Source organism: Melanotaenia boesemani, chromosome 8 (genome assembly GCF_017639745.1).
Source record: "Melanotaenia boesemani isolate fMelBoe1 chromosome 8, fMelBoe1.pri, whole genome shotgun sequence".
Lineage (NCBI taxonomy): Eukaryota > Metazoa > Chordata > Actinopteri > Atheriniformes > Melanotaeniidae > Melanotaenia > Melanotaenia boesemani.
The window spans coordinates 2,742,518-2,754,376 of record NC_055689.1 but is presented as its reverse complement, the minus strand read 5'-3'; the positions used below and the strand labels follow the sequence as shown (position 1 = coordinate 2,754,376).

Genomic DNA, 11,859 nt, shown 5'->3' with positions numbered 1-11,859 from the left:
AATTCGTTCAGGTTTATTTTCAGGTTTGCTAAGAGTTTATTATCCAATGATGATGATGATGATGATGATGATGATGATGATAATAATAATAATAATAATAATAATAATAATAATAGTCTTTGTAAAATTCCCCTAACACTGACAGAAACAGGTGAATATATATATATATATATATATATATATATATATATATATATATATATATATATATATATAATATTTTTATAGATAGATAGATAGATAGATAGATAGATAGATAGATAGATAGATAGATAGATAAATAGATACTTTATTCATTAATAAACAGCTGTTTAAGTATAGCTAAATTATTAGTTAAATCATACAAAACATTGAAAATAGATAAATTATTATAACAATAATAAGAATTATTATTATTATTATTATTATTATTATTATTACCAACCTGTTGCAGGTCCAACAGTTGCTCTTTATTAACAGAGACATAAATCAGCCGCTCTGACAATATAAATCTTTAATAATGTCCTTACATTTTATGCCTGTAGTGTTTGTAAATGTTGGTGATTCTGTTGTATAATTGTTAAATGTCTTACATTAGTTTGTACTCTGCATTTTGTCTGTGCTGCGGCTTCTTCTTGAACAGCCAGGACATCCTTGTTAAAGATATTTTTAATCTCAATGGATCATTTCCTGGTTAAATAAAGATTTTATATAAATAAGCTGTGTGCTGATTTAGTGATTTTCTTTTTTAAAATCTCCTCTAACCCGGTTCTGGTCTTTTGACCCGGTTCTAGTGCTGACCCACCCCAGGTCCCCTCCGCTGTCACCTCAGAGTTGAGACGTCTTGACGCTCGGGGGCAGGTGGGCGTGGCTTTCGGTGTTTTTCTGGGGATTATCTCGAGGTGCGCCTCGCGGACCAAGCTCTGATTGGTTGGCCCACATAGCAAACGGCACGCGACTATGGATGTCGTTATAAAAGAGCCTCGCGTGCCTGTTCCTCAAATAAAGTTTGGAGCGTGAGCATCAGGCTCAGAACCAGCTGAAAGAAGAAAAGGAGCGGAACCAAACATGGACTCTGTACTGGACCCTCTCTCCGGACTCGACTCTCTCTCCTCTCCGCCTTATTTTGATGATGACGAGTTCTTCACGGACCAGTCCTCCAGGGACGGACACCTGGACACCGATGACTTTCTGGATGAGGACGTGGACTTCCTAGCCTCCCATCTCCAGGACTACTACAGTCCTGTCAGAGCGGCGCTGCGCGACGGAGACTACGACATGGGTAACCTGTCCTTCTCCTCCTCATCATCCACCTTCTCGTACGGCTGCGCAGACAGCACCCCCGAGCTGTCCCCTCAGCTGGAGTCCCGCGGAGGTCCGTTGCTGAGGCGGAGGCGGCGGATGCGGTCTGAGATGGAGATGCAGCAGCTGCGGCAGGCCGCGAACGTCCGCGAGCGGCGGAGGATGCAGTCCATCAACGACGCGTTCGAGGGGCTCCGCTCCCACATCCCGACCCTTCCCTACGAAAAGAGGCTCTCCAAGGTAGACACTCTGCGGCTAGCTATCGGATACATAAACTTCCTTGCCGAGCTCGTGCAATCAGACCTGCCCATCAGAAACTCCAACAGCGAGGCGCACGCGCAGCCTAAGAAGGTCATCATCTGCCACAGAGGAACCAGTAAGTTCACCCGTAAAACGTAAAACATGATAAAAAAGTTCTAACGGGTCTCTGAGTGTCTCATTTAAGTCTCCACTTCCTCCACCAGGGTCTCCCTCCCCCAGCGACCCAGACTACGGCCTCCCCCCGCTGGCCGGACACTCCCTGTCCTGGTCCGATGAGAAGCAGCTTCGGGAGCAGAACATCATCCGCACCGCCAAAGTCTGGACCCCCGAAGACCCCCTAAAACTGCACAGCAAAACGGGCCTCACGGACATTGAGAACGAGCCTCCGTTTGGCCTGGTGGCCTGAAGCACGAGGCTCCGGTTCCGGTTTAAAATGTGACGTCATTATATTAATGTGAAGCACTGAAAGTTCATGTAAATACTTTTATCATGTTGATAATTATATTTTTATAATTCAAGCAGCAGGCAATCATGTATTTATGTTGTTTTTTATATATATTTTAATTTAACTGCAATGAGAGAAAAAAAACTGTTTTTTTCATACAATGACTTATATATGCAAATAAATACACCTCAAATAAAACATTTATTTCATGTTTATTTATTTCTTCATTTAATGTACTTTTTATTTATTTGTTTATTTTATTTACTTTATTTATTTGATTGAGAACCATTTTTACTTACAACGACTACCTGGCCAAGATGCAGCAGCATAGGGCAGGTTATACATACATATTATTTTTATAAAAAAATAAATAAAAATAATAATAATAATAATAATAATAATAATAATAATAACATACAAATTACAACAATTCAAACATTGAATTTATGATGTTAAGTTACATCTGTTTAGACACAATAAATGTTCAGGATTATTGTAGGAACATATGTTAATATCACTGAAATCTCACCAAAATCACCAAAATCTGGTGAATTTATTGTTTTGTTTTTTTGTTTGTTTCCTAAACAATTAAAGTTGATAATAACGTTTGATAAATTGGGATTAATAACATTTTTATTGCTTACTTTAGCTAAAACTTCCCCATTTAATGTCTCTCAGCAGCTTGTCACATCAGAACGTCACTGTCAACATGTCCGCTCACGCGCGCGCTTATACATGAAGAAACTTTCACGCGATCGGTGGTTCCTGGTTAATCGTGAATTTAATGGTCAAATCGAGAAGAATAAACAGTTAAAACAGACCATATTTACGGGATTTAAATATGCAAATTGTATGCTAATGAGAGGACACTATACCCACAGAAGCTGGAAGTGCACGCGGGCGTGCGGCAGTGTTGTGGGAGGCTGTTAAATCTGCTCTGTGCCACCAGGTGCTGCAGGGGCAGATTTTCCCGTGGTAGCGGCATCTCTCTGTCATTTGTCCCCGGGGCCCTTGTCTGTGGCCGCCCCCACTCCACCAACAACACACCGCCGAGTATATGAAGCACGAGGACAGGAGCTGCAAACACACGGCTGAGCGGGACCTGGTCTGATGGGGACCAGGTCTCAGGAAGACCACGGCTGAGGGGGACCAGGTCTCAGGGAGGCCACGGCTGAGGGGGACCAGGTCTGAGAGGGGCGGTTCGGCTCCAAAGAGGATTCAGAAGTTTGCGTTAGAAAGTCGCATCTTCCGGTGAGTTAGTGAAAGTGTGTTTCTGTGTTCGGGTGAAAGTTTCTCTGAAATAACTCAGTTTTTCTGAGATGTTGGAGGGGGTCCTTTTTATTTTCTCTCCCTCTCCTCATGCGCCTCCATACTCTTCTCATGCAGCGCAACAGGAGCATGTAATCCTATTATAACCATTAGAAAGTCAAATGTTAGAGAGTCAATGCAACTTCATCTGTGTGACAGGGGGCGGCTCCTCCGTGTGGTGGGGGGGTAAAAACAGTGGTAGCTTTGTAGTTTCCTCGCACCTTTGTGCGGTTGTTGCTTTTTTTAGTGCGCTGAGCGCAAAGCCCCTCTCTCCATCCTTTGGTCCGCTTGCAGCCAAGCGGAAAGGACAGGCTGAAATACTCCCGGCTATCTTGTCACTCCGGCTCGAGGCTTGGCACGCCTTAAAAGGACACGAGCACTTTACTGTGTGACAGGTTTTATTTCCTTCAGTCCTCCGCAGGCCGGGACATTATGAGCCACGCCAAGCAGTAATTTGGTTGAGAAAAGCTCAGCACTGAACTCAAAGGCCGCTGATTCACCGCACACACGCATACACATACACGCGTGCACGCGCTTGCGGCGCGCAATTACCTACAGTGGCTTACAAGTCGCAGCTCAGACAGAGAAAATCTGACGTCTGAAAACTAAAATTCTAGGATAAAAAACTGACTGAAGCCTGTTTTTCTGTTTCTTTCATGTCAAAACAATAAATGCAAAAAAAAAAAAAAAAAAAAAAAAAAAAAAAAAAAAAACACAACTGTTTGATATTCTAACAAAAAAGTCCCCCTTCTGAGAAACAAACAAACCAACAAACTACCAAGAACTTCACTGGTCTAGATGCTGGATCTGCTGCCATCACCTCAGGCTCCTCGTGTCAGTCTGGCGGAGTCCTCCGAGCCTCGTCTTCGGATCTTTTTCTGCTCACCGGCACCGTCCAGCTCCACTTTTGGCTATTTCTGAGCTGATGGTGCCGGACCCACCTGCAGCAGACCACCCGGATCCCGGACCACAGAAACAGCTGAACTAATTTCTCATCACTTTTATTTATTTATCTAAGTAAACTGTCAATGGGCTTTCCATCCGGAATTTTAGAAGACATTTCTCCTCTACTCTCCTTGGAGATATTTTTTTTTTACTTTTCTTTGCAGAACTTTGCAAAGGCGTCACGCTTGTTGAGCATCCAGAAAAACCAGAGACACCAGTGAAACCAGTGAAAGCAGAGGCCAGTGAGTGGCTTTTACGCAGCGGTGGAGATCGCGCGTTTTGTTGATTGAAGGAACTGAACATGACGTCCACGCCGTTAGCTGATACAGCCAGCGGATGGAGATGTTTAACTCTTCTGACTGAATCATGAAGGAGATGAAAGTTAAATATGAAACCATTTGCGGTTTTGTTAAATCCGCTTTGCGCAGGCCTGTTAACGCGCTGCGCAGACTCAGAACATCAGCCGCAAATCGGCCTGATTTGCGGATTATCCCTCCGGGAGCGCTGGCTGCGCGGCCAACATTAACACTGCGGACTCCAGGCTCTGTTCGGGGGACCTGCTCCTCTCAGCCCCGCCACTGCCCGGACGCACAGTCTCACATCTCCAACATGTGTCTGTTTGGCTCTGGCTGAGGAGGAGGTGAGACTAGAGGGAATCTCCGCACACGCAGCACGCACTCTCCTGTCAGAAGTGACCTTCCAGTCTAAAAATACATCTTTATGAGCGTCTCGTTGTCCCCTTGGAAGGGATCTGTCTCCGGGGAGGCACCTGGTAGTTCAAACTTTGTCTCTTTTCATTTCCTTGAGTCCCTGGACAGCAGCTGCCTAAAAGCAAGCAAAGAGAGGCCCTTGTAGTGTCTTGGAGATGGATTTGGCACCGTGTACCTTCTTTAATGTTCCATCAGCTTTTGTCCGGGGACAATATAGCTGCTGTAAAGCTTGACGTTTTTGCAATAACAAAAAAAACACATTTTCAATGTGACACCGACTGAAAGCGCCGCGCGGGCCAGGCAGGCCGAACGTGGCCCTGCGTTTGTTTTGTGGACCCACAGCCAATTAACAACGAGCTCTTCTGGCTGCGCCTTGATAAGCCAACTAATTTATGTCTCCTATTTGTTTTTCAAGGAGAGAAAGGAGGTGGATTCGGTGCCTTCTCCTCCTGGGAACACAATTTTCTTGTCATCACCTGGTGCTTTCTTTACAAGAGCGTAAACCTTCCGCAAGTGCCCCCGGAACCATACGGCTCCCACCACCACGCGCGATTGTTTCTCGTGTTGATCTCTCATTACTGGGACGTAACAAATCCTTTATTAGCTGTGTTTTGTGTCATATTTTCATCCGGTAGATTAAGCAGATGCTACGATTGTAAAATCCGAACTGTAGGGCTACTCAAGACTGAAAGAGAGACGGGCACGCGGTTGCGGGTGAAGAGAAAAGCTGTGGGCACATCTTCAGAGGACTAAAACGTTTAGGAGCCATAAACAGACTTCAACCTGCTCTATTTCAGCCTTTGTGTTGTTTGTGAATAATTAATGTTAATAGGGACAGGTTTGTATACTTTGAATGCGGGACCACAGGTGCGGAGTGACAGGATGAATAACCAGCCCTGATTTTTGCCAAAGCTCGAGGGCTCTTGTCCCGGGTCTCCAAGCTGATGGAAAATATTGTCATGTCTTTGATTCGCAGCATTACTTTCACGGAGAACAAAGCGTTGAGATGAAAAGCTGATGCCGGAGTGAAACGGGGCGATGACGGTGGCCGCTTCAGGCTGCTGAAAGAAAAAGAAAGAGGGCGAGTCAATGGAGGTGCGCGCTTCTGGTTTTGTGCGCAAGTGCTCCATCTAACTCAAATAAAGGAGCCTTTCCAACTTTTAAAGGGCCACTTTTTGCCTTCAATAAAGACTGGACGGCTGTAGCCATTAAACATATGGCGCCAAGGCGCTGGTTTTGTTCCAACAGAGCCCTTGAGATCCAAACTTATGTTCTTTCTGGGGAATTAAACTTATAGAGAAATCCAACTTTGTGCGCCTGTGGCAACAAGTGGCGCCAGGACGCACGAACGTCTTCTTCCACTGAGAAGAGACGAGGTGGCTAATAAACACATGAGAGGGGGTGATTAAATGATGATTTTATCTTTTTAAAGCGGCCTCTCGTCTTTGTTTTATCCTTCTGACCTTGGACAGAGATGAATTTAAACGATGAAGTTGTTTTGGAAGGTCTGTGAAGCAGAAACGCAGCACTGCCTCTGAAATCAACACGAAGAGAATCTGAACTTTTTCCCAACAAGTCAACAAAAACCACCCCCCGCAGCCCCCGCCCTAAACCCCGTTCAGTCAATAATACTTCACAGTTCACAAACTGAGATGTAAATGTTTATCAGAAAGAAGTGAACATACGCTCAACTAAGAAAGAACCTTCACATTTTACAGAACGACGCGGTAGTAATATGTTCAGAACTTCCGGCTCCTGTGTGCTCATGCGTAAAAGCTGATGTTTCCAGTCAGGACAAGGCCCACCAAAGGGGGAGCTTCTCCTGCCCGGTGGTCGCATCCAGTTCCTCTATCACAGCTATACCAGGTTAGCAGGATTAATCGACGTCCCTGTGATGTCATCACGTTAATGGAGCCTGATATGACGCATCAGTTATAACTGATCCAGGCCCGACGTCATAAAAATCTAACATGAAATGTGACAAGAAGCAGAAGCTGGAAATACAGCAGTGACGACAGCTTCACGTGACGTCACTAAAACAAATATAATTGATTATCATTTATTTATTTTATAAAGCCATGTACGTTTCATGTTTGATTGATTTTTATGGAATCCAACGTCACTTATTTGGACATGTTTGACTTTTCTCCTTCACGCGTTGTGGCGTTGGGTAAAAACTCAAACATGTGTGCGTGCGCGCGCGTGTGTGATGAAGCCAGCTGGCCGCCTCTGGTCTCTGAAAACCCTCCTGGTGACGGAACACGCCGAGCTGACCTCCGCACCGAAGGACGGGAGATGCGCCTTTGAATGAATTAGCCATAAAGACGTCTCGCTATGATCTTTGTTGCAGCTGAAAGCAGAGTGGATATGAGAGACATTGTGCACAGCTTTTACGTGCCCCATCATGAAATATTACAGTCTATTCACGCGGAACCGCCTTTGAAAATGGAAATGAAGCAGACTGGGCAGATTTCAGACAGGCAGAGAAGAAAAGGGACGGCTGTGAAAAGGCAGGTAAGGAAGGAAGAGAAATGATCCATGTCCGGGGGAAAAGCTCTACCTTACAGCTCCACCCCAACTTTGACAAATGATCGATTTTCTTTTTTCTAACTCTTTAAATCCTCGAATAACTCAACAAAAAAGTGATAAATTACTAAAATGCAAATTTCAGTCACGGCCGTTTGTACGTGTGCGTCTCCATCCATCTCCTCCACTCTGCGCTGTTGATCCCCGTCGTGCGCAAGCGGACACTCAACCCGTTAGGACCGGGGGGTCTTTTGTTTGCTTCAACACTGATTTCAGCCTCCAGGGAGGGATTTTTTATACCCCAGACCCTCCACCCCTATCCTTGCTGTCAGTTGCCAGGATTCCGAAGTGTAAAAGCATGCATCATTTTTCACCAGCTCTCCGTTCTGATATCGACAAAAGCTGCAGCTATGAAACAGCCTCTCCGCTTGTTCGCTGGCTTGAACTTCACTGATGTCCGACTGCTCCCTTTTTCTCTGCTGAACGCGACGCAGCGGGGATGGATTTGCAAGACAAATGCAGCTGTGTGTGAGAGAGAAAGTCAAGTGGCACAAAAAGGCCATTTCAGTCAGACGATAGGATGGAGAAAGTTAGCATTATGCGCCCGTCAAATCAATCAAAAACAAAAGCCCCACGCAGAAAATACTGTTATGGAGTTTATGCTGCTGCAATGGACGAATCAGAGTTCAGAGCTAAGCTGATGGTGGAGCAGGTCTTTGGGGGGAAACGACTTGATCTGCAGATTTCCATAGTTTGTCTTTAGTTCTTGGATTCAGGCAAATAAACAGATTCTGGATTTTTATCCAGAAAACTTGCCAGGAAACTAGTCTTTAAACGACTTCTTTTATTTCGCATTCATTATAATCATCTATTCATCAAATTGCATTTATTTAATTTTTTTATGCATTTTGTTAATTATATATATATATATATGTGTGTGTGTGTGTGTGTGTGTGTGTGTGTGTGTGTGTGTGTGTAATATAAAATATTAGCATTTTACTTATAAAATGTAGGTATTTATGAATGTATGTCTATTTATAATATCTCTTCATCTTAATTAGTTTTTAAAAATTTATTTATGTATTTATGAAAGTAATATTTAACAACTTTGTCTATCAAACTATTTTCTACTGAAGGATTTGCATTATGAATATAATATAATATAATATAATATAATATAATATAATATAATATAATATAATATAATATAATATAATATAATAATAAAAAATAATAAAAATTATTCTGTCAGAAACCAAAATTCAGATTTTTAATTCAGTTGATTTATTTTGATAAAAGTGGATTTTTTTTGTAAATCTTTTAGTTTGGCTGGCATGTGTTTATGTGTGTGTGTGTGTGTGTGTGTGTGTGTGTGTGTGTGTGTGTGTGTGTGTGTGTGTGTGTGTGTGTGTGTGTGTGTGTATTTAGATATTACCATATGTCTCATAACAACTACCATCCTCCACATGCAGCAGGTTTCTCTCTGTCTTAGTCAGTAATAGGTGCTTGGATGCTGCAGAACGACTAAATGAATGATTTACTGTCAGATACTAACATCACAGAAGAACCTTAACTGGTGGAAAATACGGAGTTTCATGAAAAAATCTTAAACTCAGGTCTCTGAAGTTCAGTGGCTGATCTCACAGCTGTCCGGTTGGATATTTGTCTTTAGATGCGAACACTATCCTCAGTAAACATGAAAGAACTTGTAAAATACGTGAATAAATTAAATGTTTAGATACATATAATAACAAATAATCTTCTGCTAAAAGAGAAATTCTATATAGTCCCAGAGGGAAAATCATGAATTAAAACTCCTGAATTAAAGTAGTAAAATGAAAAAAACAAAGACTTTTTTTTTTTCTTTGCATGGATTTAGGTTTAAAACTGAGCATCTTCTTTTTCTTCTTCTTGCAGCTGAAGCCCATGACTGCGCTGTAAGTCAGATCCATGAGCTGCCTGGGAACATGTCCAGCCTCAGAATGACCGTGATTAACCCAGGATGGCATCAGCTCGGCAGGAAGCCCTCTACAACCAGCCACTGCTATTTATCCAGTTTCCAATGAAACCAATTACTTTTACAGCGAGGCTCGGCAGCTTCTCTTTACGTGTTGTTCCTGCAGAGCGCTGGCTGTGAAAGGAGAAGCACACACCAAGCAGGAAACCCTCCTGAGCTTCTCCAACAAGCTGTAAAAGATACCCAAAGTCAGTTTCCATGGAGACCTGCTTCTGCATGAGAGCCGTCTCATTATCATTTAGGATGGCTTACGTTCTGAATTCAAGGCTGTTGTCCTGAAGTAATGATGATGCGGTGAATTCTGCTTCACTGAAGCTGCACCTAACGTTGTGATGTGTTCAAATGCCAGAGAACAGTGTAAAACAGATCATTGTTTTCTACTGATGAGTTTCTTGCAAAATAATAAATATTCAGACATAAAAAAATTATGTTTTTTTTTTTTTTTTAACTTTTTGCTCATTAACAAAACAACAACATTAAATCCAGTTTTTGTTCTGATGAAGTCGAAATGATGAACTGAAAATATCCAGTTCAGTTCAATTTAGCTTTATTTATATAGCATCAATTCACAACATGACACTTTAACAGACACATCCTAATTCAGCCAAATCCACTGTGATCCAAAAGGTCTGAAACCTAATCTTTAAAGAAGGAGTCTGCTTCCTGGTTCCACAGAGAGGGGTCTGATTCCTGGAGGTTCTGCTTCCTGTTTTACTTTAGAACGTCTAGGAACCACCAGGAAAACTGAGAGTGCTGTGGTGGTAACATCTGGAACTCTGAGATTATTAAGATCCAGTGGATCTTGGTCACCAAGAATAGAATAGAATAGAATAGAATGCCTTTTATTGTCATTATACACATGTACAACGAGATTAAGCCATCCCCAGTGTCAGTGCAGAGAGAGCAGTATAGAAATAAATAATAAATAAAAGATCTAAGGTATAAAATATTTACAGAAATAAAACAGATGTGCACACTCTAGTTATTTGCAGATATAACAAGAGCGTTATATGGGAGGAAAAGGAGTTTAAATTCTGTTCTGGATTTAACAGGAAGCCGATGAAGAGAAGATAAAACTGGAGAAAGATGATCTCTGATGAGAGCTCTCATCAGAACTCTCACTGCAGCATCTTGGATCAGGTGGAGACTTTTCAGATCAATAATATTAATAATTTTAAGAATAATGATCAGGGAGGATTGGCAGCCTAGTGGTTACAGAGGTGGACTTGGGTCTGGAGAACCTGGGTTCAAGTACTTAGGCTGGCAACTAAGGTAAAAACCACTGTGGGCCCCTGAGCAAGGCCCTTAACCCCTGACTGCTCCCGGGCGCTGGAATCTGGCAGCCCACTGCTTCAGCAACTAGGATGGGTTAAATGCAGAGAAAGAATTTCCCAGCTTAATAAAGAAGAATTAATAAAGAAGAATAAAAATAATAATAATCAGGAATTACAGTCGTCCAATCTGGAAAGAAAAAATCCATGGACCACTTTCTACATCACCCTGAGACAGGATGCTCCTCATTCTGGGAATACTGGAAGGAGGTCCTAGAACCTTGTTTAATAGACTTTTATTCAGGACAATGTCACTGTTGCAACTAACAAGTGAAGTAAATGAAGACAAAATATTTTACAGAAGTTAAACTAAAGTAAAAAAAAAAAACACAAGAGCAAACCCAGAGGAAAACTGTTAGCAGAGACTCTCCATGAGAATGTGAACGCTGCTTTCATCCAGAGTGGAGTTTGGTCAACAGTTGGAGTCGGAGGCATCTAATAAATGTCAAGGCTACACTGTGTTATTGGGTTAGAAGTTGTTGCTGCTGCAGTTAGCAGCTGGCTCTTCCAATAAACGCCTCATATCCACAACCCTCCAGCTGACTAATTGACAGACACACGAGGAGAGAGCTGCTAATTGATTACAGGCTTGTCCCGAGCCAACACTGCAGGGGGCTGATGGGAAATAGACTGAGAGGCGTTCAGGCTCTGCTTTCGTTCCTCTTATCTAGGTTTTTCATGTATCATCTATTTAAGTTCTCTGATCTTGTTGAAAACCGTCAGTTTTAGGAGCGTCCTGACTTTTTACAGTAAAAAACTGTATAGTTGTTTTTTCAATAGGTTCTGACAGCAATGCACAAGTTCCATCCTGCATCCACCTATATCTCTACAGGATAAAACTGTTATTAGTTTGTTCTGTCGTTTTAATAAAGATAAATAAATAAACACAAAGTAAAACAAGCTGAAAATGAGACCTGAGCTGAAGAGCAAAGAACCAAGACACACCATGGAAATACACACACACACACACACACACACACACACACACACACACACACACACACACACACACACACATATATATATATATATATA

At 42.4% G+C, this 11,859-nt stretch overlaps 1 protein-coding gene across 1 annotated transcript; it reads left to right on the top strand.

Annotated features, from left to right (window-relative positions):
- The first annotated feature begins 447 nt into the window (after positions 1-447).
- ptf1a (pancreas associated transcription factor 1a) lies at positions 448-2,062 on the top strand. Its single transcript, XM_041993124.1, has 2 exons — positions 448-1,657; positions 1,746-2,062. The coding sequence occupies exons 1-2, from the start codon at positions 1,048-1,050 to the stop codon at positions 1,946-1,948; spliced, it is 813 nt and encodes a 270-aa protein (XP_041849058.1). The 5' UTR covers positions 448-1,047; the 3' UTR covers positions 1,949-2,062.
- Positions 2,063-11,859: the final 9,797 nt, after the last annotated feature.

Coding starts and splice junctions, on each gene's coding strand:
- ptf1a (XM_041993124.1), top strand. CDS start 1,048: ATGGACTCTGTACTGGACCCTCTCTCCGGACTCGACTCTCTCTCCTCT. Junction 1,658..1,745: donor CATCTGCCACAGAGGAACCA/GTAAGTTCACCC, acceptor TTCCTCCACCAG/GGTCTCCCTCCCCCAGCGAC.